Here is a 25,347-nt window from a genome sequence, read left to right on the forward strand (position 1 = left end):
GCCATGCAGCAAAGCACTATGGGTAGATATGGCATTCAACAGAGGCAGAAGAGTAGGGGTGACCAATTGAATGAGGGTTAAGGGCTAGGGGTAGAGGCAGGGCAGTGTTGATGGGGAAGCCATTGCTCTTCTTTCAGGAAATGCAGTTCTTTCTAAACACTTCTGATAAAAGACCTTAACACAGCTCCTCCACAAAAGCTTCTTTGGTTATTCCAGTCCTCCACCACAGAGTTTTCACCTATGAGACTTCTCATAGCAGCCTCAGAAGCATCTGCCATGCCTTGAATCATTCTTTTCTTGCCACACGCAACACTGGAAGCTTGTATCATAGTAAGACTATAGTGGGTAGTTACTATTTTTTTTAGACTTGCAGTTGAAAAACTGAAATCCATATAAATTAACTTCATGTAGGCCTGACAATTCATAAGTTATATTGCAATGAGCTCTAAACTTCTTCATCACTTACTCTGAAACTCCATAGCTTTACCGAGTTCTTGATTAAGTATCTTTAGAATCATATGCTAAAATATTACTAGTGGCTTCCATCAGATCATGTTCCCTTCATAGACAGGGACCATCTGTATCTTCTGTTTTCCTGCTTCCTCCTCACCCTTTCAGACATTGTAGACATAGTGTTATGATGTACTGTGTAAAGTTTATCCTTGTTTTATTCAAATGCTGATATGTCTTGCTCCCATATCTGCTCCCATATCTTCTTCCATATCTGCTCACATATTTTCTCCCATATCTGGTTGCAGTCCAGACAAGACAGTGTGGTGCTTATCCTAAGGATCTCCTGCCTGAATCTTGTATAAACATTGTTCTTCATTTATTCTCTGACCTGTCAATACAAACTGACCAGACAACAGCTGAGCAGAAGAGAGAATAGGGCTGGATTTCCAATCCCAGCCAGGGGAGGAGGAGAGAGAAAAGGAGGGAGAATTTGCCAAAAGGAAAGGGTTAGAGAGACTCCATGGGAACATACCTGGGGCAGAAGAGAGAGCCAGACCAATACCAAAATGCAAGTATCTCAGGGATTTTGCCTGGGATGTAGCTAGATTAGCTTAGAGGAATAGAAGAGACTACTGTGCCATAAAGCTTGTCAAATAAATCTTATAGTCTCTGTCTCACTCATTTGGGAGCTAGCCAGAATGAAGACTATCATTTTTTTAATGCTTTTACAAGACATACTGGAGATTCAATGAGCACATAACCTCCAGTAAATGGATTTGCTAACCAATGACCTTTACTGTGGTCACACTCTACTTAACCTATGAAGTACTAGCACTCTAGCAGAATTACAGTTGAAGGAACTTGGAAAAGGTGTGGATCTGACTGACTGGTCATTGGTGGCACTGAACATGGCTTCGCACAACGGAAGAGACAGATCAGTAGGTCCGCTTTTGTGAAAAGCAAAAACTTTTTATGCTGCTTTGCAAAGAAACACAAGTGCATATTTTTCAGACCACATACCATCCCAAAAAACTGTATTTTGATTCACTGAAATTTGTAGTTAAAATAACTTGTACCTGGTAAAACTAAAGACTTACTCATGTTCATATTTGCTTGCATGTCTAGATGATGTCATGGTAATATATAGGAAATATCTAGCAAGCTCTGCTGTCTCTCAGCACAATCATGTTGTGTGTCTTCAATATTCGAGTATTCTCTCTGATCCATCCATGTCTTTTCACCAGACACACCACCATGTGTCTGGTAGAAAGAAGAAAAGAAGAAAAAAGAAAAAGCTGCAACAGGAAGCAAGTTTGGGTGAAGCAACACAGCCAAATAAAACTCCAAGAGTGTGTGTCCCGTGGCTGATAAAGAAGGCACTGCGTTATTTGTGTGGAGTTGTGCAAACACCAACAAGGAAGCATCCTGAAGGCTGGGGCCATGTTCCTTGAAATAGGTGAGTATAAAAGGCCCTCCAAGGGCAGCTTAGTGTAAGAACTCCTTCCTCAGCAACAAGCCCTGGTTCACTGTCACCATGACTGGCTGTAATTCCTATCTGCAAGGACGCTGTAGCATCCCCATTGGCCCGGCCACCACCCTCTGCTCCTCTGACATATATTGTCCATGTGGAGTCTGCCTGCCCAGCACCTGTCCACACAAGATTAGCCTCCTGCAGCCCAGCTGCTGTGACACTTGTCCCCCACCCTGCTGTGTGCCTGATTCTTATGTGTCATCCTGTTGGCTGCTCAACAAGGGCTACCCTGCCCCAAACCTGAAAGAGATCTCTGTTTCCACCTGTGTTGAACCTTGTGCGTGTGACCCCTCTTGCTGTTAAATGAAAGCATATAAAGAGCTTCCCAACCTTGCCCTAAGGATCTACAAAGGTTGCCACTGAGGGCTGCTAAGCAAACGGCTTTAATGAGGTACTTTGTAATATGTTCTGACCCTGACACTTCATTTTTGTAGAAGTATTCTTTCTGCATTTTGAACAATGATTTCAGATAAATGGAAAAATTGTTCTCCTAGAGCTCCATATTTTAAATAAACACTACTATTCCCCAAATCTTGTGCTGTCTCGGTGTCTAATTCTATAATTACACAAGGACTCTTGACACATGCATCATGAAGCTATAAATGTGTACAGCAGAATTATACTTTCTGATGACACCAACATAAATCTCAATAGCTGAAAGGAAGTCACACTAGGATACGAAGATACACGCAGAAGACTGCCTGACTCATAAAACACATTCATACTGAGCTTAGAATTGTTTTTAAATTCCAAGATCAGCACCTACTTTTAGCTTTGTTTTCCCTGAATATTTAAACAAACTCAAGTGTATCCTTGAAAGCACAGCCAAGCTGGTCATTAAACATGCACACGTTCACATTCCAAGCATGTCTCAGATGCTTCTGATACCCAGGTATCTTCTCAAGTGCTTGAAGGAGAAAAGAAAGACTAAGGACACATTTCCCAAATTGGAAGGGCCCCGTGCAGGGATGAGAAAGACATATGAGGGAAATGGTAATACTTGGCAGAATGAGGCAGGTCAACTTGACAGACAGCATGGAAAGCTGTGGAAACACCTATAACTGACTTATAAAGGAGGTAAGTTGCCAGAACCTGGGAAATGAGTAGGTTTGGAAAGCAGAGAATGAGAACAGGACATTTGCAGCTAACACAAGAACCTGAGTGCAATGACAGGCAGCACATTTTTATTCACAGAAGAAGCATGATATTCAAACACTAAGCAAGACACCTGTTTTTCCTACAGGTCAAGCGTGGCACTTCACAATGGCATCATGTTCTAATGCTTTCTCCATTTTCTTTCTTCTGTTAGACATGTCATGTTGGGTGAAACAACGCCTCACCAAGGAATCTGTACTCGGCACTTAACCAAAATTGATTTGCCATCCAAAAATCTGTACTTTCGATTTCACAGGCTGAGGGATTTGTGCCAAAGAGATATGTGAAGATGTCAGAACATTAGGCATTGCCTTCAGCCTACAGGGAGACAAACTAAGGCCAGCTGAGGTGAGGGAAGTTGTAGAAGACCTCTCAAAGGAATGTACTATCCAGTTAAAGCTCGAAGGGGGGAGACAAACACATATGAAGATGAAAGTCCCTAACACATGATTTTTAATGAGGTCCCTCATTCTTCTTGCATTGACATCAAAATCCGCTGTTAACTCTGTGAATCATATGATTTCTCTGGTGGGATCCCATTCTGCCCCATTTTAAAATATGTGTGTCACTCACATGAAAATGAATGATAACAAGGTTAGGTTTCTTTTCATGACATCTAATCAAGGAAAGCCAAGGAATTTTTTTTACTCATTCCAATGATTTTTATACTTTGGCTCTGTTTTAGGAATAAAGATGCTGTGAGAAAATAAAATATAACACCACCTTTGAAGGTCTCCAGACAGACAACAAAACAAAATAAAACAAAAGTGTGTACTATAGATTTATTTTAAACAATCAAGAAAAAAAAAACCTTAGCCCCACACCATTCTGCCCCATTGCTTGCTCGGGAGAGCCTGAATTCCATTATCAATAAATAAAGGAAATGTTCAAAATGTACATTGTCAGATGAAATATTTGTAGACAAGTGGCCATATTCTTGACGGTTTCATTGAATGGAAAAATATCCATTATTAATTAATGGATATTTTAATATTAAATTTTAATATTAAATCCAAATTAATTATTTGAACTAATTTCTCTAAAACTTTTTAATACATGTAACATCATGCGATACATACTATTGAAAACTAAGAAGAGCTGAGAAATTTTAAACTCTAAAAGTGTCCATGAGTTGTCACTTGGTCAAATTACACATAACTCATACCAGACTGGGCATGCCCAGAATTCTGTAAAGGTAAACTCTGATGGTCTTATGACAAAATGGCAGGTCCATTAGTCAAAACTCCAATTGAATTAATAAGGGCAGGAACTTTTAATAGACAAGAAAATGCCAGACTGATTAGATAATCTCAGTGTAAGAGGGTGTCCCAAACAAAAACAGGACAGGAGGGAAGCCTTCTCATTGGCCTCACACCTGCTGAGGAAGGTATAAAACAGTTCAGACCGAGAAGACACATTTGAACCTCAGAAACTTCATCTTTGCAAGGGACCAAAGCCAACCAGACTCCAACACTATGGCTTGCTGTGTTGCCCGCTGCTGCAGTGTCCCCACAGGACCTGCCACCACCATCTGCTCCTCAGACAAGTCCTGTCGCTGTGGAGTCTGCCTGCCCAGCACCTGCCCACACACCATTTGGCAACTGGAGCCCACCTGCTGTGACAACTGTCCCCCACCCTGCCACATCCCTCAGCCCTGTGTGCCCACCTGCTTCCTGCTCAACTCCTGCCATCCCACCCCAGACCTGGTGACTGTCAACCTCACCACCTATGTGCAGCCAGGCTGTGAGGACCCCTGCGTCCCAAGGTGCTGCTGACCTGTGGCTCCCTACCTCATACTGAAGACTCCAGGAGCTGCTCAAACACTGTCCACTTGTCTCAGTAGTTATTACAATGTTAAAGTAGGCAGATGACCTAGGCTATGGAAACCCTATCTTTGTTTTTAAGGGCAAGAAATGAAGAATTTGCTTATGCGATCCAGATGAATAGTCATTTGATTGATTTCAACAGGTGAAATCCCTTCCATTATGAAAGTGTTATCAAAATCTTTAAGATTTCAAACTATGGGGATTTGGCCCATGTTGCTTCTGGGATCTTAAGTTCTGTGTTGAGTATTTTCAGAAGCAAAATAATTTCCTGATGGGTTTTCTAATAAATTGTATTTTCCTGGCCATAAGTGTTCTTTATTTATGTTAGTATTTGGGATACATTTCTTATGTTTAACAGATTATCTTTTATCATCATCATCATCATCATGATTGAAGGTTCCAATGAAGGCACCACCAGAGCTAGCTTGCTGGCATACCTTCCTAACTTGTTGTCTGTCTTCACTATCCATCTTCTCTCCTTTCTCTCAAACTCATCGAATCTTCAAAACAACACTACATAATGATATGGGAAAAGTTGTTCATTTGTTATTAAATGTTCTCAAAATTATAAAGTTAGTTACTAAGGCAAGCAGAATTTAACCCCTGGCATGTCTGACTCAAAAGGTCAATTCTTTCCCACATCATAAAGCCACGAATACAAAGAGATGAAGAAACTAGTCAGCAGCTTTGACACAGATTCAAAACATGCCTGAAAAAAAATGTGAAAAGTAAAAAAAAAAAAATGTAAGATTCCTCAACAAAATTATGACATCCAATTTTGACCAAAAGGGGGTAAATTGGCTCTAATCAAAATTGACAAATATTCAGCTGTAAAAGCTGGGTCACTTCAATCTTATTTTTAACTCTAGCATCAAGACATTAACACATGCTTTGTTTGCCACCTGTGATCACAGAGGTGATAGTCCAGTAGTCAATAGGATGCCAGATGCTTTGGGAGGACAGACTGAGAGCTAGAGGTAAAACTTCCATCAAAGCTGGGCACAGTGTGCTGCCAGTACCTCCAAAGATCAGGAGGCTAAGGCAGGAGGGTAAGAGAGGTCAAGACCAGGCTGGGCAACACAAGGACAGTCTGTCTGAAAGAGAGAGAGAGGGGAGAGAGAGAGAGAGAGAGAGAGAGAGAGAGAGAGAGAGAGAGAGAGAGAGAGGAAGAAGGAGGAGGAGGAGGAAGAGGAGGAGGAGGAAGAAGGAGAAGAAGAGGAGGAGGAGGAGGAGGAGGAAGGAAGGAAGGAAGGAAGGAAGGAAGGAAGGAAGGAAGGAAGAATATTGGCTAGTTAAACCAATTAGATGATTTTATAAACATACATAAACTTATATGATAGAGAAAACCCATTTCTGGGCCTACAAAAATATGTGCATATATGTTGCACATGTATTGGATGTGTAAACATATTATATATATTATATATATACATATATATATATATATATATATATATATATATATATATATATATAAACAGCACATATAGAAAGACAGAAATCAAATCTGAAAAGGCCCTAAGACAAAGCCAAAGAATGTTTCTGTGAGAAAAAAAATCCTTTATTTTCATCAATAAAATGTTACAGAAATGGTAGCTCGTTGCCACTGGATCCTATATTTAGTCTTTAGTGATTGGGTCAGCAGATGGTCTAAGGATTATATCATCTTTTAGGTCTCTCTAGTTTCTCTGATAAGTGTAATAGCTTTCAGGTCTTTTAGGCAGCTGAAGAGAAAAGACATTCATAAAGTACTACATCTCTTCTCAATAAGGATAACACTCATCATATATTTGTTATTTAATAACTGTTTTGGTCTATTAATATGTCTTTAAATCTCAATTATAACTAAAGAAGCATGAAGCCCTACATACACAATAATAAGTCTTTTATTGTAGATACAAAGTAACAGTACACTGAATAAGAGATTGACATCTTTCAGCCCTGAAAGTCTGATGGCCTGGACACCATTTTTTTCTATGTCCAGAAAATGTCAGAGTAAGATCCTGCCCTTTGTTATTTGCACTAAGAACGTAATCTATCCTTCCCCATTATGACTTATAATATCAGCAATTTATAATATATTATTATAAGCCTTTCCAACAGACTGTAAATTCCACAAGGACAGAGATAAAGTTTATTTTACTCACTGAGCATTGCTTTTCAATAAATAACTATGTCATTCATTTTTTAATGAATGGTATAGAGCTGAGGAGATAGTTTAGTTGGTAAAGTATTTGCTTTGCAAACGCAACGACTTGAGTCTGATTGCTAGAATTCAACTGGGTGTTGTGGCACATGCTTGTAATCACAATGCTGAAGAGGTGGAGGCAGGGGGATGCTTGAAGTTCACTAACCAACCAGGTGCTCTCCTTGAGCAGTTCCAGACCAGTGAGAGACTGTCTCAAAAATGAAAAGGTAGAAGCTTGGAGAGATGGCTCAGAAGTTAAGTGGACCTGCTCTTTTTGCAGCGGATCTGGGTTCAGTTCCCTGCACCCACATGACAGCTCACTCACATGACCAGCTGTTCTTCAAGTTCCAGATGTCTGATGCCCTCTTCTAGACTCTGTGGGCACCAGACACGCACATGGTGCACATGAATACAGATGGGCAAATCACTCGTGCACATAAAAAACTAAAATAATAAATCTTTTTTTAAAAACAAAGGAAGAAAGAAAGAAAGATAAGAAAGGATGAATGGCGTGTAAGAAAAAACAATGGGATTTGTCCTCTAGCCTCCACATGTATGTGCACACGTAAACCCAAATGCAGACATACACACGTGTGAAATATTCATTTTCCCTAAGTAATCCAGTGTGATGCAATTCAGCACCTATTCATTCAGTGATAAATCGCCAAAGGTTCTAGAGTGTTACAGTAACTTAGCGTATATGCCAACCATTTTCTCTGCTCTCAGACATTAACACTTCACTTACTTAACTAGCATGAACTCTGAGATCAGTGTCACTGTCTTGTCTGAGGTGTCTCTCTTACTTGAGTTCCTCCCTCCTCCTTCTGTGACTATTTTATCTTTACTTTGCCTTGTGTGACCTTCACCTTATTTCAATAATTATGGGGCTCATCTTTGCATAACATGGACTTTAAACTCTTATCATCTCATATGAGGCTCACAGTGGTCTTTTAAGTAAGAGAATGTATGTGTTACTGCCCTCACTCTGCAGCAAAGAATGGCAAGGCTCCCCAAAGTGAACTGCTTACAATAACAAGGGAGGTAACTGGTACTCTTTAGACCAATAATACAGAGTTTCTCTGGCTCCAAACATGGTTCAGGAACACACCTAGCACTTGCTCTTAAGCACTGAAGTATATCTGAAGTCTCAATGGTACACTGGAAGGAGACTTGAGTCTTTCAGCAAACGGGACAAGGAATTAAAATCCATCACCCATAAGTTTGCTTTCCATTGTGATCGGCTTTACTTGGATTCTAAATTTGTACTCTCAATTTATTGTTTCATTTAGTATTCCATTTTTATTCTACGTAAAGATTGAGAACTCAACTGTTTTGTTCCCCATTGAACAGCCAAGAAACCAAAGCAACAGAACAGAATCATGGCTAATTCATAATAGGGGGCAAATGCCCAGGGCATGATGGGTCCTGTGTCAGCCTAACTTGCTATGGGAGAAAAGCAAAAACGAAATGTTACATTTCATCTTGCAAATTGGAAAAGACTTTGAAAATGTTTACAAACCAAACACAACTGAAAAGGTACTGGAGGGCAGTTTTGTAATGAATATTAAAGTCTTTGAAATTATTTACATCTGTCCCCATAACTCTATGTGGTAAATACTTCTACTTCAGAATAATCAGAAACAAGTACAAAGATTCATATAGAGAATTTCTACTGCCATAGTTATCAAAGAAAAAAGTTGAGGTTAACGAAAAGGAAATAATTAAAAAATGAAATCTTAAAGTAGCCCAAAAGTTCAATTACTGATAAATACTAGTAAACATTAAAAATCAGGAATGCAAAATAATGGAATATATGAGCTTACACAAGAAGGTAAATTATAGAATCTGTATAAAATGATTCCAGAAATATAAAAACGGATGATTTCATATAGTCAAAAATAGTTCTATCATATTTATATGTGTGTTGTATAATATCAACAGATGTTTCCAGATGATATCTTTATGCTCTTTTACATTTTCAATTTTTAATGAATATGTAATATTTTTATATAAAAAATAATAACTATTTGTAAAGTTCGTCCACATTTCTCACCAAACCACTTTTGTGCAGTGTTGAGCTTCAAGTGCCTCAATGCTCACGGACAGTAACTAAAGTACAGTTCATCTCTTCAAGAAATAAACAGTTCATCAAGCTAATAGCAAAAGGGACAAGGAGAGTAGAAGATTAAAACACCAGGGACAGCAGCATTCCGCAGATCACTGTCATGTCCCTCTGGTCCACCACAGCCTGGTGGTGACACTGTAATTGTAGAAGCCTTTTGTGATATGTCATAAGGCTTGTGTCCTAGTGACAAACAGCAAGTGTAATCAGTTAAGATTTGGTAATGAATTCAAATAAAAGGCAATTAGCAGAAATAGGGACTCTTTACAGGCATCTAAATGGCAGGCCAATTAAAGGATAATGGGAACACGAACATAAACGAGAACCAGGAAAGAAGCCCATTGGTAGGGTCAACGCCCACTGGGGAGGGTATATAAGAACCCAGGAGCAAGTGGAGACATTTGAACCTCAGCAACTTCATCTTTGCAAGGGACCAAAGCCAACCAGACTCCAACACTATGGCTTGCTGTGTCGCCCGCTGCTGCAGTGTCCCCACAGGACCTGCCACCACCATCTGCTCCTCAGACAAGTCCTGTCGCTGTGGAGTTTGCCTGCCCAGCACCTGCCCACACACCATTTGGCAACTGGAGCCCACCTGCTGTGACAACTGTCCCCCACCCTGCCACATCCCTCAGCCCTGTGTGCCCACCTGCTTCCTGCTCAACTCCTGCCATCCCACTCCAGACCTGCTGACTGTCAACCTCACCACCTATGTGCAGCCAGGCTGTGAGGACCCCTGCGTCCCAAGGTGCTGCTGACCTGTGGCTTCCTTGTTTGGCACCAGTCTTCGAAAGAGTCAACCCGGGAGCTCTACGCTTACCCGGCAAAACCTGCAGTTAGTTTATTCTGATTAGAGTTGAGTGACCTTGTCATGACAACAACCTCTCCTGCCTCAACAAAAAGAAACCAGAGTCTTTGGTAATGCTGCATTTACCATGTGCAGTTCAGACTGTTGATGCTTCAAAATGTCTGAAGATGTTGACTCCCTCATCTTAATATGTGCCTTTCTTTGGGTGTTTGGGGCTTCTGTTTTCAGTCTTGGGTGGTATCTCTCTGAAAATCAAGGAATTTCCTCATGATTTTCCTAATAAATTTTGTGTCTATGGCATAGCAGAAATGTCTATAATTTTTATTTATTTCTATGACTTTGTTAAATATGCTTCTTTACTCCTGATGTTGTTTTAAGAAAAACTGAGAGCCGTGGAAATAGTGGCAGTCAAGCAAGGCTTACTGGTTTTGTTGCTCTTGCTATTCTCGGGAAACATCATGGTCTGGTGTCATAGTTGGGGTTCCTACTGCTGTGATAAAACACCATGACCAAAAGCAACTTGGGGAGGAAAGGAGTTATTTGGCTTGCACTGCTATATCATAATCCATGATCAAAGAGATCTGGGCAAGAACCTGGAGGCAGAAACCGAAGCCATGGAAGAAGATTGTTTATTGGCTTGCTCCTCATGGCTTGCTCAGCCTGTTTTCTTATACAGTTCAGGACCAACGTCCCAGGGGGTGGCCCCACCCTCCATGGCCAGTCTTTCCCACATCACTCATTATTCAAAACAGATTTACAGACTTGTCTACCAGCCAGGCTTGTGCAGGCATTTTCTCAATTAAGATCCTTTCATCTCGGATGCCTCTAGCTTGTGTCAAATTGATTTTTTAAAACACCAACAAGGACACCTGATATGCTGATTTGAATAAGAAATGCTTCCCATAGGTGTCTGAAAACTGGTTCTCCACTTGGGGTCATTGATTGAGAAGACTATAGAACCTTTAGGAGGTAGAGAAAGTACATCACTGTGGGCTGCCTTTGAGGTTTTATAGCCTGGCTGGCCCCACTTCCTGTTCTCTCTCTCTCTCTCTCTCTCTCTCTCTCTCTCTCTCTTCTTATCTCTCTGTGTCTCTTTGTGTCTCTCTGTCTTTCTGTCTCTCTCTGTTTCTACCTCTCTCTGTCTCTGTTTCTCTGGGTCTCTCTATCTCTTTCTGTCTCTGTCTCTCTGTGTCTGTCTCTATCTCTCTGTCTCTCTACCTCTCTGTCTTTCTGTCTCTATCTCTCTGTCTTTCTGTCTCTATCTCTCTGTCTCTCTGTTTCTGTCTCTCTGTCTCTATCTCTGTCTGTCTCTCTGTCACTCTGTTTCTGTCTCTCTGTGTGTCTTTCTGTTTCTCTGTCTCTGCCTCTCTGTCTCTGTCTCTGTCTCTCTCTTTCTCTCTCTCTCCTTCCTGACTGCCAGGTAGGACTCATACCCTGGCTCCCATATCTTCCCTATGATGAATTATATCCCTCTGGAACTGTGAACCCAAAAAAAAAAAAAAAAAAAAAAAAACCCTTTCTCCTCAAATTTGCTTTTTGTCAGTGTATTGCATCACCACACCAGAAAAATAACACCCAGTATGGAAGACTGCAGTAGATAGGTAGACATAAAGCTAAATGTCCCTGAATTGTCTACTCAAACCCATGTTTACTGCTGAGCTAGTCATCATACCCCGGAAATAGAACCTTCCTAGATAACCATCAGTACATCAACAGCTAAAGAAAAATACATGAAAATTTTTTCCATGTAGTTAATCACTAGGGAGATGTAAATCAAACCTCAACATCTACAAAGGGCAGAGTGTCTGGAATTGCAGCTTCTGACAGGACCAACTGGAGAAGATTCGGATTGACCAGTCAGCTCATCCATTATTGATGATGGTATGAGTTATGGAATCCCATTATGGTTTGACTATTAAGTGTTCCCCCAAATTTGTATGTTGAAGGTTTGATCCCCAGTTGACAGCAATGCAGGGAGGCAGTAGAAAGAGTGGCCTAATAGATGGAAGTGGGGTCCTTTACAGAAGTTAGGTCTGGTTCTTCCAGCTAGCCCCATGCTCTCAGAAACAAGAGTCAGATTCAAATATATTTACAAATACTTTGGCCATACATCTAGGCTCTTCTCTGACTAGCTCATAACTTAAAATAGCTCATTTATCTAATCTACATTTTGCCTCCTGAGTTTGGTTCCCAGCACTCATATGAGGCTCACTGTAGTTTCAGTGTGTCTGACCAACATCTACAGGCATCTACATTGATGCATACATAGCTACACACAGATACAGTTTACATAATTAAAAATATTTTTAACATAAATAAAAGAAATCTCAAAAAAGAAATTTCTGGACTTTCCCCCTCAATAGAGTTATATTACTTTCCCATAACTATAGCAAAAGAGCAAAGGCAGAAATTACTCTTCACTGCTGAATTGATCTCTCTAGTCTCTGATCTTTCTTACAAAAAGAAATATAGAAATATATACCTACTCATAGCTCAATAATTTTCTCTTACTATTGATCCGAGTAGAGGAAAAAAATACATCTACAAAAATATTTGCACATGAATATAATAAAAGTTTTATTTATGACATTCATCCACTGAAGAGATTTTTTTAAAAAAATTCATCAAAATGACCAAATACTGATGATGTAACACCAGGGAACAATAATAATAATAAGTGAAGGAAATCAGATGTAAAATTATGCACATTATGTGACTCCATTCATAAAATTCAAGAATACTGAACAGTAATTCATGGTAATTGGAATCACTATATCTACCTTTGGAGCCAAGAGAAAGGGGCACAAAATAACATCCCAGTGTGATGGAAAATGTTAACATCTTGGTCAAAACTACACCTAGCCATATATAACATTTTCTTAATAAATTAGTTTGAAGAAAGTGAACATGTTAATAACCATGCAGTCATTGGGGGCCAAGACGCACCATTTAGCAGTATTAACTTTTATAAAGTAAGTTACGTTTTGTTGTTTGCTGTTTGTCAACCACACTGTAGAGAACACAGATATTATTTTCTCTTATTTTATAATGAAGACAAGTAAGGGCCAAAGGGATTATATTCCTACAAAAAAAATACAGCTAGTCAATAAGAATGTTACACCCAAATATGTACATCTAAATTACATGGAAATGTGACCACAAGGCCAGGATTCTTCGTCCTCCACCAATTTTTCTTGTCCTCAATAGTAATTTTTGTAAAGAATTATGCATCAAAACAGAAATCACTATTAGTAAATGGATTTATCTTTAGCAAACATTTACTGTTGACCTCCTCTATGCTAAGGACCATAGGTAAGACATACTTGTAAGGGGCGGTTCTGATGCTAAGGTCCCATTCTCCAATTGGTTCTTGATCTGTCAGTAAAAAAAGCCATGGGCCAATTGCTAGGTGGAAGTGACAGTCGGGACTTCCAGGTCCCTGGAGAGGGAGGCAGAGAGACACAAGGAAGGAGAACTAGCTTAACCATGCTTTGTAGAGATGAGAACCGAGCAACCATGTGAGATCTCAAAACGCAGTGGCCACACAGGCCACTCCTACAGGCAGGTGGCCAGAGGAGTTTAGTAACTGAAGTTTAGGGCAGGTGGGAGAGACAGAGATAAGAAACTGATAAGAGCATGCTTTTCCAGGCCAGAGATAGTAGCGCCCAGCAGTTGTGCCAAGAAGGCAAGTTAAAAAGGAACAACTGTCTATGTGTCTTTTATCCACGAATTCAGTGGAAGCTGGGTGGGGGCTGGTAGTTTGGTCACCTTCCAGAGCTAAAGGTAGGTAGCACAAAACTACAGGAAACACACACTATATCTTAAGAGACTCTGTCCAAAAAAGACTAACAAAGCTACAAAAGAAAATCACATATGAGCTTGTGTGTATTTTTTTCTTTGAGGATTTCATACACAGTCTTATGATCCTATTCATGCCCTCTCCCAACTCCACCCAGACCTACCTCCACTTTCCAGTTCACCCAACTTTGTGTCCTCTCTTTTTATTGTTTGCTTTTAAAACCAAGTCCAGATTGTGCTGTCCATATATCCTTGTGTATGTGGCCTTCCACTGGAATGTACTCAACCTATCATAGATGACACTCTTAAAGAAAATCAGCTCTTCCTCTCCCAGAAGCTACCAATTGCCAATAGCTCCTCAACTATGGGTGGGACATTGTGCTCACCTCTCTATTCGGTCTGGCTTGAGTTTGTATGAGTTGAGCCTGCATTAGTTGAGCATGCTATCACAGCCACCATGAATTCCTCTGCGGTGCTGCCCTACTGTGTCCTGTAAACACTGTTTCCTTGCTGCTTGCCACCTATGGTTCCTACAACCTTTCTGCTAACCTCTGTTCCACATGCCCCCTGAGCCTTGGTGTGAGAAGTCTGATAGAGATGTCTCAACCTGAAGCAGCTGGATAGCATTTCCACTGGGTTTCAATATGAAAGTTGAGCCATGAAAGAAAGGAGAAACAGTAAGCTGTAAGCTGGTAGAGTGGCTGGAGCCTGAGTTTGTGAAACAAGTATCAAGCCAGAAGGTAGTTGTCAGCTGGGGAAGGGAGATCCTGTTTGGAAAGGTAGATGGTTTGGATTGTATCAGTGAAGAATAAAAAATAAATAAATAAATTCAATCAATATTTTTTTTGAAAAACTATTCTGGCAACAGTAGTCAATGGATGTCCCAAAGCCATGATGGATACCATCAGTGAAACAATCATGCTTGTCATCATGACCGCTCATAACACCTATCTGTTTCCCTCTGTTCCTAATGGCCTCTGCTTCTGAGAATCATACCCTGGCCTCCTCTCATGGTCTGAGAGTTCAGCTACCCATTACTGTGCAAAACCGTTTATTTAATCAAGACCAAAATGAATAGTCGTGCCTCACAGATACAAGAACCAGCGGCCAAAACTCTTCAGTTAGAACTTACTTTTGAGGCAAAAGGAAATATTCCTTATTTTATCTGCAGTTAATTTGAAATAATAACTTGTTTTATTATAACACTTTTTAGATGGGATTTTGAAATAGGGTCTTAATATGTAGCCCAGATCATCCTCAAACACCTGATCCTCCTGCCTCAGCCTCCCAAGCTGGGATTCCAGCTATGCATCTCCATAGCCTGTTTCATAGTACTACATTTAAATTATTTGGGCCTATGACAGCTGGCTAGTGAAGAAGAGAATTTCTCTTGAGTGATTTTGTATGTTAATTATCAGTTTACTCCTAGGTTGTGGCATTATTTTAGGTATTAATATTTTCAAGTTCGTCTTTGAACCCTCAGCCTACTTTGAGTCCATGAGAGATTTTGTCTCAAAAGTTAAGGTGGCACATTGATGAGAGCCTCCCGGCCTGGAGCAGGTTAAAAGGAGACACAGAATTGGATTCCTGTGTAGCTTTAAAGACTGATGGTCTCTCCAGATGTTCTAGCTCTCTAACTATACTGGATGCTGACAATAACTTCTAAGAAGTCCTTAAAAAAAAAAAAAAAAAAAAAAAAAAAAAAAAAAACTTTCTTGCTAATTCTGAGAGTTAAAACCCACTGGTTTAGGCAATTACCATCTGTAGCCTAAGGGTGAGAGGTTAAGTAACTACAAAGTAGCCTTTGTTCTAGCTCCCACAGGAGTTGCAATACTCAGCCTGTTAGTTGAAGTCTCAGAAAGAAAAAGAGCACTTTGGAAAAGTGATTTTAGCGTTTGTTTCTAAGTTGTAAAAAGTGTCCTATGAATGCTCTAGAAGAAAAAGGAGGACAGGACTTGTAAGAAAAGGGGGTTAAGGGGTCTAAGGAAAGAGGGACAAGTGGAATGTTCTCTTCTCTTTGTCTTCAGCACTTACACATATTTCAGAATACATGATCACATGGGTAAAAAGTTCATGACAAGTTTACACATAAATTCAAATCATAAATTGAATAAGAAGTTTACAACAGAGAATGTTTTCATGCATGTCCCTTAGAGGCAACTATCTGACTAAACATTATCTGTCACAACTCTACAGGTTCATGTACACTTAAAAGCCACAACTAAGTTATTAGTGAAGTTTTATATAGATAAACCTAGTCAACATTTTATCCTCGGTCCTAGCACCTATATAATAAATCATTAGTTCCACTTTTATGAGCCTTAGTTACTGGTTTTACAACCTTTTCAAATGTGCTCTGAGTTGGAGATTTCTGCTTGGTATTTCAGAAGCAATTAACTCCTGGCACTAAAGACTGGTAGAATTCTCATTACAGTTTTGATTATCAGAGAGAACCTAATAGCAGTCCCACTACAAAAGAGCTTAATAAATACTGATATAATTTTAGGAATTCTTATAGGATCATCATAAAGAATTGAGACGTCATCTATTTGTATATAGCATCAATACAAGACAGTATATATTTGTACTTCTGCAAGGATCTGCTCAAAAGGGAGGGCTAATACATAGTGATTGTTATATATAGTTAATAATAACAGGAAAGCATACTAATAGCAGGAATCTTTCCTAAAATGAATTTCTCCTGGGCCTTGTTTACTGGAGCTCCATCATAGATTTTAGTCTAAGGTGGACCCATCTCAGTAAGATCATCTGCTAGTTTTTAGCTTCTCCTATGTTGGCTCCTGACAATACAAGCCTTTTGTCATACCATTCCAGAGGCAGATTCAGGTGGATCAATATGAGTCAGAGGCCAGCCTGTTCTACATAGTGAGTTCCAGGACAGCCAGAGCTATGTAGAGAAACCCTGTCTCAATAATAATAATAATAATAATAATAATAATAATAATAAAGCAATATAAGACACTGAAAATTAATGTCTAGGTTTCCACATGCACACATACTTGCACGTGCATGCATGTATGTATACATACACACATACACACACAGAGAGGGTGGGCTCTTGTTGGTGCTGAAGACAATTTTCTTTGTAATTTTTGAAAGTGAAATACAAACCACAGTTAAAGTCAGACAACATGAAATTCCAGTTTGTAGTAGAGGTGAAATCCTAGAACCAATTCGAAGAAGTTCTGTCTCAAATGCCTATTTGTCTAGTTCCATACTAGAGGTTTTTACTCAGTGGAACTGTTGGCTGAAACAGACATCACATAATCATATTCCCCAAGTCCCAATATTTTTAATTTTCATGAAATTGAGACTGTCCTAAATAAAAAAGAAGAGACAGACTTCATGTAACAGAAAGTAAGCATTTGTGGCTTCCTTGGCTCTACTTCCAAGTATAATGAGTGAGGTTTCCCAAGGGATTGAAACATGGCAGACAAGCCCTCATCGCAATTTCTGTCTCTGCTGTCATTAATATAGGTAAGGGCTGGGGTTGTAGGTTGGGGTAAATTGTTTATGTACCATGAATAATACCTTATGATTGATCTCCAACTCCAAAGGAAGGCAGGAAGGAAGGAAGGCAGGAGGGAAGGAAAGAAGGAAGGAAGGAAAAAAAAGAAAGACTGAGTTTTTTTTAAAAAAAAAATAGCATAATACATTTAAAATGTAAATATTCGAAAGCAAAGCTTCCATGTCTGACTATCCACTCAGAGCAAACCTATCCAATCTCACCAACTAAGCAGGGTTAGGCATGGTTAGAGCTTGGCTACAGACCGCAAACTCTGGATGACCAAAGATCACAACTCAGATCTTGATAACCAGTCTATATTTTGGCTCAATTATTCTTATCAGTCTATAAAATGAATGCACACACTTTACAGTCAGCATAAACCTTTTTTTTTTCACCATGTAAGCGTATGCTTCAAGTTTGCTAACCACAGTGACCATTTTCACAGCAGTTGGTAGCACAAACAAATACATGCAATTTAATAAGCTGTGATGTCCCTTTGTAAAGTAGACCAGAGCAATCAATTTTCAAAATCAAACCCTATGGGAATATTACTTTCTGTATCTCTAATGAACTCTACCTATAATTACTGATGGCTCAGTTTTTCTGTTTGATTCCTTATTTGTTCAAAAGGATAATGTTTCCTATGGCCACTTGCTGAAATAAGAGTTTTTATTCAAGCAGCATGTGGAAATGGCGTTAGTCCTGATTTAGTAACCTGAAGTTATCCTCCTTTTACGAGGCATAAAACTTCCTCCAAAAATAATCAACACTAATGAAATGTTTGTAGGAAAACTGGCACCTGCAGTGCTAGAGAAAACATCGGTGTGTCCTGTAAACACTCATTTGAAGGGAGATATAAAAGTCTCAGGAGGCCAAAAGTCCTAGACCTTTGGAGACTAGGCGAGAACTAAGCAACACTGCATCCAGTCTGTTCATTCCTTCTCAGAAGATGGCTTCCGACTGCTCCGCTGGCTGCTGCTCTTCTGAGCCCTGTGCAGGGGCATCGGGCTGTGCAACGACCTCATTCTGCCCCACCACAACTTGCCTCTCCAGCACCTGTGCGGCATCCAGATGTCAAACCCCGAGCTTCCTCTGCAGGGCTCACCTCCCAGCCGGTTGCCTCTCACCGTGCTACTTGGCTGGCGGTTGTAACAGTCCTTGCCTGGTGAGGAGCTGTGCATGGTGTGAGGAAGGGACATTCAACAGTAATGAGAAGGAGACCATGCAGTTCCTGAATGACAGACTGGCCAGCTATCTGGAGAGGGTGAGAAGCCTGGAAGAGAACAATGCAGAGCTGGAATGCAGGATCCGAGAGCAGTGTGAGCCCGATGCCCCACTTGTCTGTCCCGATTATCAGCGGTACTTCGACACCATTGAAGAGCTCCAACAAAAGGTGTCTCACTGCCTTGATGTTCTCTGTTTCCCATTTCCGATTTCTCTCATAGCTATACTGGGGCAGGTCGCTTTGTGGGTGTAAAACAAAGGAAAGAGGGATTCCTAGAACAGATAATGAATGCCATCCATTTGAGTTCTGGTAATCATTCTCTATTTGTGTGTATGTGTGCATGTATGTATTTGTGTGTATGTATGTGGGGTTGGATGGCCATGTGATGTATGATCATGTGGGGAGGGAAAGCATGCCTAGTGTCCGTGAGGAGGACTGGAGTCAATGGCAAGTGTCTTCCATTCCTAGCCTTGTTTTTGAGACCAAGTCTCTCCTTGGAGCTGGAGCTCACTGATTTGGTTGCAGTCCTCAAACACTGGCCAGAGAGCCCCAGGGATCTTACTGTTTTTACCTCCCCAGTACCTTAACAGACATCGACTGCTATGTTTATCTCTTTTACATGAGTTCTGTGGGATTGGACCCAAGCCCTCTTACTAGTATTTCGAATCCTTGACCAACAAAGCCATTTCTTCTTTTTTTAACTAATGAATTTCCATGACCACAGACAGAAATGCAATTCTAATAAACACTAGCAGTGTGGGAAACTTTAACAAAGCTCAACAGCCAATGATGATGGTACAATGCCCTATATCACTTATAAAGGAAACCTTGAGCCACAAGCCACAGAGATAGCTCAGCAGTAGTTAACCGCTCATGAGCACCTGAGTTCAGATCCTAACACCCATGTATGGCAGCTCACAATCACCTAAAACTTCATCTCCTGAGAACCCAACACCCTCTTTTCACTGCACAAGTCTACACTCTTACCAATATACATACACACACATACACACACTCACACACATACACTCACATGCACATAAACTCTCACACACATGCACACACACTCACACATCCATACTCACAGGCATATACACTCACACACACACACACACACACATGAACATCTACACATAATAAGAAAACAAAATAAAAATCTTTCATTTTAGGAAGGGAACTTTATTTCTGTATTTTGTTTCTAAATTGGCACTGAATTTTTTTCTTCATGAAGTGGTGTAGTTAATAGGAAACATGGGTTGAAAGAGATGTTATGTTAACTCAGAAAAAACTTCAGTAAACCAATGAGTGGCATGGCTGTTAAGATAGCTAGGTGGGTTTCTTCTAAAGAGCTGTTCATTAAATGATGACTTCTCTCTTAGATATTGTGCACAAAGGCGGAGAATTCTAGACTCGCCGTACAAGTAGACAACTGCAAACTGGCTGCCGATGATTTTAGGTCAAAGTAAGTCAAATTATGTTTTATTTTTTTAAGCCACATTGTATTTTGTGTATACAATTTACATGTTAAATTTTAATTTTAATTAGAAAATAATAATTAAGAATAATGGTTTGCGGTGAGAGAAAATATTATCTGCATAATATATTTTTTAGCTGAGAATGTTCGAACTTTGAACTCACCTACATTTGGAATGCAAGGGAAATTGAGGCATGTGGTTCCCTAGAGGCCATGTGTCATCCTCCCCTGTACCCCAGCACTTTTAGCCAATTAAGCCACTCTCCTCCGTTTCTCCTGCTCGGAAAGGTATGAGAGCGAACTGTCCCTGCGCCAACTGGTAGAGAATGACATCAGTGGCCTTCGTGGAATCCTAAGTGAGCTGACCCAGTGCAAGTCAGACCTGGAGGCCCACGTGGAGTCTCTGAAAGATGATCTACTTTGCCTTAAGAAAGGCCATGCAGAGGTGAGCGAAGTGGCCACTGGGCCAAAGACTACAGAAAGAGTTCTGCTGAGTGATCTCATGTGTATAAACTGAACTTGGATGGACACCACCTAAACTGGGACAAACCTAGAGACATGCTCACTGCGTAGCATGGCTGCCCCAGTGTCTCTCAAGGTAGATGTGACGATGTACAGCATGTATCGTTACATGACATAACCCTCAGCAGTGCCAGAGAGGTGAGGCCACTCTTTCTCCTGCCATTGCTTGGGTAGAGAAGTGACTCGACTCATAGTTTTCTCCACAGCTCTACTGTACAAGAGAATTAAGCCGATTAAATTGGCTGCGTGTCCCCTTCCAAAAACGGGATAAAGAATCATGCAATATTTGGAATCGTGTTTTTAGCTATCGTGCATTTATAATCTTGTTTCTATTATCAACTATTAAGAATGAAAGGCAGAGTGATGTCACAAAGTTAAACAAAATCTACTCTATGAATACTTTGATGGTAACAATAGCTAGCGATTGTGGATGCCTTGGCATGTGTCATCAATTTTATAGATTTATTTTGTGTGTAATAACTCTTCCCTGTCTCACAATAACCCTCTGGGAAATATTACACCCATTTTGCAGATGAAGAAGCTGAGACATTTAAACCTTATAGAAAGAGGGGATGGGGAAATGACTCAACAATTAAGAGTGCTGATTGCTCTTCCAGAGGACCCAAATTCAGTTTCCTGTACCCATCTCAGGGAGCTCAGAACTGCCCATAACTCCAGCTCCATGTGGCATACAGATACACATAAATGTAAATTTTAAACATCTTTCTTAAACAGAAGTAATAAAAAGATATTTAACCAAGAGAAACTGAACTAAAATCCTAGACTTTTACCCAATGTGACAAAAATCTAAATATGATGCTTTTATCATCACATTAACATCACACACACACACACTACTCTGACACTCTTTCTTCCACTTCCACTCTCAGGAGGTCAACCTGCTTCGTGAGCAGCTTGGAGATCGGCTCAGCGTGGAGCTGGACACTGCCCCCACTGTGGACCTCAACAAAGTCCTGGATGAGATGAGATGTCAGTATGAAAGGGTGCTAGCCAACAACCGCAGGGATGCGGAGGAGTGGTTCGCTGCTCAGGTCAGTGCTTTGGGGAAAGGGCACACTTCAGGGAGGGTGCCTTGCCTGAGCTCTCTAACAGGGCCTTTGTTTCAGACAGAAGAGCTGAACCAGCAGCAGATGTCCAGTGCGGAGCAGCTGCAGGGCTGCCAGACTGAGATGCTGGAGTTGAAGCGCACGGCCAACGCTCTGGAAATTGAGCTCCAGGCACAGCAAACTCTGGTGCGTGGGATGAACAGTGTCAGCCTTTGTCAGCAGCATCCCAGAGATGCTGTGCTCTTTGACAGAAGTCCAGGGAGACGCTCACAGTTCAGCAGCAGGGCTGGGCATCCAATTACCCTAGCTGGCATTTCCCTGCCTTTCTTCACATACTTTACTTGTCCATATTGGAAGCAGGATGACAGATCAACAGCCTTTGGGCTCTCACCCGGGGATGCCTCTCTGGTCCTCCTAAACCTGAGCATGTCCCCCAATACCATCTGCTAGGGAAAAGAAAAGTCTCAGGACACAGTGGGACTGGGAGAGCTGAGCCAAAGGCCCTTAAGCTTAGCAACAGATTTCATTTCCTTTAATTGATGAACAGTTTCCCAGGTTCATCATAGTGTCTAAAGCAAGAAACACATCAAGTTTCAAGTGTTCATACTACAGCTAAGATCTACACATCATCACATTCCTCCCCACCCCCAAAACAAGAACACCATGGCTTGAAAGTCATGTGCACCAGGTCCCATCAGGCACTGCGGTACACGTTGGACTGCGTCCAAGAAGTATAGCTACATGAACCTCACCTTAGCATTCATCTAGGAGAGGTGTAATCTATGGCAAACACCTTCACTAGCCTGGCTGAACAGGTGGGGAAAAGCTAGGGTCAAAGGAAGTAAGTGCCAGAATGTTCTGCAGTTCTCAGTAGAAATGAAATGGTGGTTGAACCCTGACTTTCCTTCATTGCATCAACACCATGCAGATGCTTAGACTCCTTGAGCTACCCAAAAAAAGTCCTGGGTGACAAATGTTATAATGATGGAGGTGACAAGGCCTTGAGTTGCTTCCAGATACTGTTCCCCATGTGTCCGCTCTTCTCACCTTCCCAGCCTCCCCATGACATAGCGACTTTGCATTCTCTATTAAACAGGCTCAGAGAAGCTAAGTAATTCGCCCTGAGGTCTCAGAGCTGGAAAAGGGTACATCGAGGGTCTGTCATAGGTCCTTCTGAGAAGGTCTTCCTCTTGCAGACGGAGTCTCTGGAGTGTACTGTGGCAGAAACCGAGGCCCAGTACCGCACACAACTGGCCCAAATGCAGTGCCTGATCACCAATGTGGAGCACCAGCTGGCTGAGATCCGCTGTGACCTGGAGCGTCAGAACCAGGAGTACCAGGTGCTGCTGGACATCCGGGCCAGGCTGGAGTGTGAGATCAACACATACAGGGGCCTGCTGGAGAAGGAGGACAGCAGGCAAGTTACACAGTTCCCAGAGTCCCCAAGGAGATTCCTGTTTCCTCAAGGCCTGACCAAGGCCAATTCCATAATAGGGGTCTTCCTTTTTAAACAGTGAAGGAAAGGCATGGCTAGGTGGCTCCGGGGGTGTTTTAGTTACTTCTTCATTTCTGTGAACATGACCGAAGACAACTTGAGAAGAGAGAGTTTATTTTGGCTCACAGCTGCAGATGGGTGAGAGCACGTCATGGCTGGGAGGTGTGGCAGCAGCTTGCATCAGGCCTGAGAGCAGGAAGTTTAGAGATCACATCTCCAACTGCAACACAAAGCAGAAAGAGTGAGCTGAAAACCCACTCCCAGTGACGGACTTCCTCCAGCAAGGCTGTACCACCACCCCAGACAGTTCCACCAACCAGGAACTAAATGTTCAAATACTTGAACCTATTGGGGGACATTTTCCATTCAAACCACCTCAATGGGTAAAGGTACTTACTGTAGAGCCTTATGACCTAAAGTCAATCCCTGGAACCTACATGGTGGAAGAAAAGAACTGACTGACTCTATAGGCTGTCCTCTAACCTACACACACACACACACACACACACACACACACACACACACACACACAGTGTAAAAAGAAAAACTTTTAGTGAGTAGCTAAGGCTAAGTCTATAGGTAAATGTCCTAAAATCTCCTCAAATTCTGAAACAATGGTTTTCATAGATCATATTTCCATAAGAGGGAAATTGAGAGCATGCATGAGATAACATTTCACATGCTAAAGAGGAGTTGCACTGCAATGCCTGCTGCAGTGAACTGAAGCAGCCATGGACTGGGCTGTTCTAGGACCAATGATGAGACAGGCTAGAGGCAAATGCAAAGCCTCCACTAAGGATAATTTGTAAGGTAGTTTCTAATGTTGCTGAGATGATATGCTCCCAGCATCCTCTTGCTAAACTTAGTTTGAATTGATTTCCCCCAGACTCCCCTGCAATCCGGGCTCCACAGTCTCCGTCTCCAACAGCCCGTGTGAGCCGTGTTCAGCCTATGTGATTTGCACAGTTGAAAACTGCTGTGCATGACAATTAAATCTCCAGCACCGTGGATGGAAATCAAAACTGCTCAAGAAAGAAGTCCAGACCTGACCTGGGCTACACCAGTCTGGAAACACGGGTCTGTCCCGGAATTGGGACCTCAACCAGGCTCCACCCAGTGCAGAAACAGGGATCTACCAGGATTTCAGATCCTGAAAATCTGCACTAAGCATTCTGGGTCTGTTGATGGTGGCTTAAGCTTGCTTTTAGTATTCTGGAAGCCCGTGAAGCATTCTTGCTAATCTCCAAATAAAACTTGTCTCTCTTCTTTAGGGTGGTAAATACAGTTCAGTGGCCAATGGCCTTGGTTACAATGGCCATTTAAAAGAAAAGAAATTGTCTAAACCCATGACTGTAGTTTGAATTTGCCTAAACCCAGTCCATGAGAAATATTGCATATCTAAAAAGATGGATGTATGTATCTTTCTGGGAAATAAAATAACATGTATTTTATTTTTAATTCTAAATGAACAAGGTTCTCCTATATTAACTTTTGCAAATTAAAGGAAAACATACAGTTCCAGCCCACAAATGGCCAATATTTAGGAGGAACTTCTAGCTTTCATTCTTATAATTGGTTTTCTATGTAGAGATAATTACATTTAACAATTTATACAGCTACAATTTTTCACTTATGTTACCTAAGTGCTTTAATTCCAACTTAAAAGAAAACATTTTCTGTGTTCATCATTTTAGTGGTTGCAGTATTTATCTTATATCTTATATATCTTATATATCTTATATCATAAGATACATGTAGGTTATAAAAATAATTATTCTCATACAGATGCCATCATTTGCAGCTATAATTTTAGCACTCAAAAGAAAAAAGCAGCAAGAATACTTCAAGTTCAAGACCAGGTTTGCACAGTAAGAACCTGAATCTGATGTCCACTGTGGCTTCCAGGCTATACAGCAAGGTGTTTATCTTGGGCTTCAAGGTTATATTGACTGTGGCTCAATACAGAAAGGGAGGAAGAGAAGGGGAGTTATATATGTACATTTCTTTATTATTCCTCCTAACAGAGACCCCCAGAATTCTTTTGATATATTAACTTAATTCATTTATTAATATATTAATTCTTTTAATATAATTAATATATTAATTTTTTAGAATGTCATACGCATATTTTGATGTATGTCCTCCTAACTCCAT

At 40.9% G+C, this 25,347-nt stretch overlaps 3 protein-coding genes across 4 annotated transcripts; all 3 read left to right on the forward strand.

Annotated features, from left to right (window-relative positions):
* The first annotated feature begins 4,594 nt into the window (after nucleotides 1-4,594).
* LOC117711851 (keratin-associated protein 3-2-like) lies at nucleotides 4,595-4,914 on the forward strand. The gene has a single exon (XM_076935216.1). It carries the CDS (start codon nucleotides 4,615-4,617, stop codon nucleotides 4,912-4,914), a length of 300 nt encoding a protein of 99 aa, XP_076791331.1. The 5' UTR covers nucleotides 4,595-4,614.
* Nucleotides 4,915-9,693: 4,779 nt separating this feature from the next.
* LOC117711716 (keratin-associated protein 3-2) lies at nucleotides 9,694-10,166 on the forward strand. The gene has a single exon (XM_034507541.2). It carries the CDS (start codon nucleotides 9,734-9,736, stop codon nucleotides 10,031-10,033), a length of 300 nt encoding a protein of 99 aa, XP_034363432.1. The 5' UTR covers nucleotides 9,694-9,733; the 3' UTR covers nucleotides 10,034-10,166.
* An 8,193-nt stretch (nucleotides 10,167-18,359) lies between these two features.
* Nucleotides 18,360-24,179, forward strand: Krt40 (keratin 40). 2 transcript variants are annotated; one of them, XM_034506500.1, is made up of 7 exons: nucleotides 18,360-18,803; nucleotides 20,015-20,097; nucleotides 20,398-20,554; nucleotides 21,522-21,683; nucleotides 21,759-21,884; nucleotides 22,895-23,115; nucleotides 24,080-24,179. In XM_034506500.1, the coding sequence occupies exons 1-7, from the start codon at nucleotides 18,360-18,362 to the stop codon at nucleotides 24,177-24,179; spliced, it is 1,293 nt and encodes a 430-aa protein (XP_034362391.1). The 2 variants fall into 2 exon arrangements, with proteins under 2 accessions (XP_034362391.1, XP_034362392.1); XM_034506501.1 differs by lacking the exons at nucleotides 20,015-20,097; nucleotides 20,398-20,554.
* The last annotated feature ends 1,168 nt before the right edge of the window (nucleotides 24,180-25,347 follow it).

This window comes from Arvicanthis niloticus, chromosome 6, assembly GCF_011762505.2.
Source record: "Arvicanthis niloticus isolate mArvNil1 chromosome 6, mArvNil1.pat.X, whole genome shotgun sequence".
Classification (NCBI taxonomy): Eukaryota; Metazoa; Chordata; class Mammalia; order Rodentia; family Muridae; genus Arvicanthis; species Arvicanthis niloticus.

Coding starts and splice junctions, on each gene's coding strand:
- LOC117711851 (XM_076935216.1), top strand. CDS start 4,615: ATGGCTTGCTGTGTTGCCCGCTGCTGCAGTGTCCCCACAGGACCTGCC.
- LOC117711716 (XM_034507541.2), top strand. CDS start 9,734: ATGGCTTGCTGTGTCGCCCGCTGCTGCAGTGTCCCCACAGGACCTGCC.
- Krt40 (XM_034506500.1), top strand. CDS start 18,360: ATGGCTTCCGACTGCTCCGCTGGCTGCTGCTCTTCTGAGCCCTGTGCA. Junction 18,804..20,014: donor TTGAAGAGCTCCAACAAAAG/GTGTCTCACTGC, acceptor CTTCTCTCTTAG/ATATTGTGCACAAAGGCGGA. Junction 21,885..22,894: donor TCCAGGCACAGCAAACTCTG/GTGCGTGGGATG, acceptor TTCCTCTTGCAG/ACGGAGTCTCTGGAGTGTAC.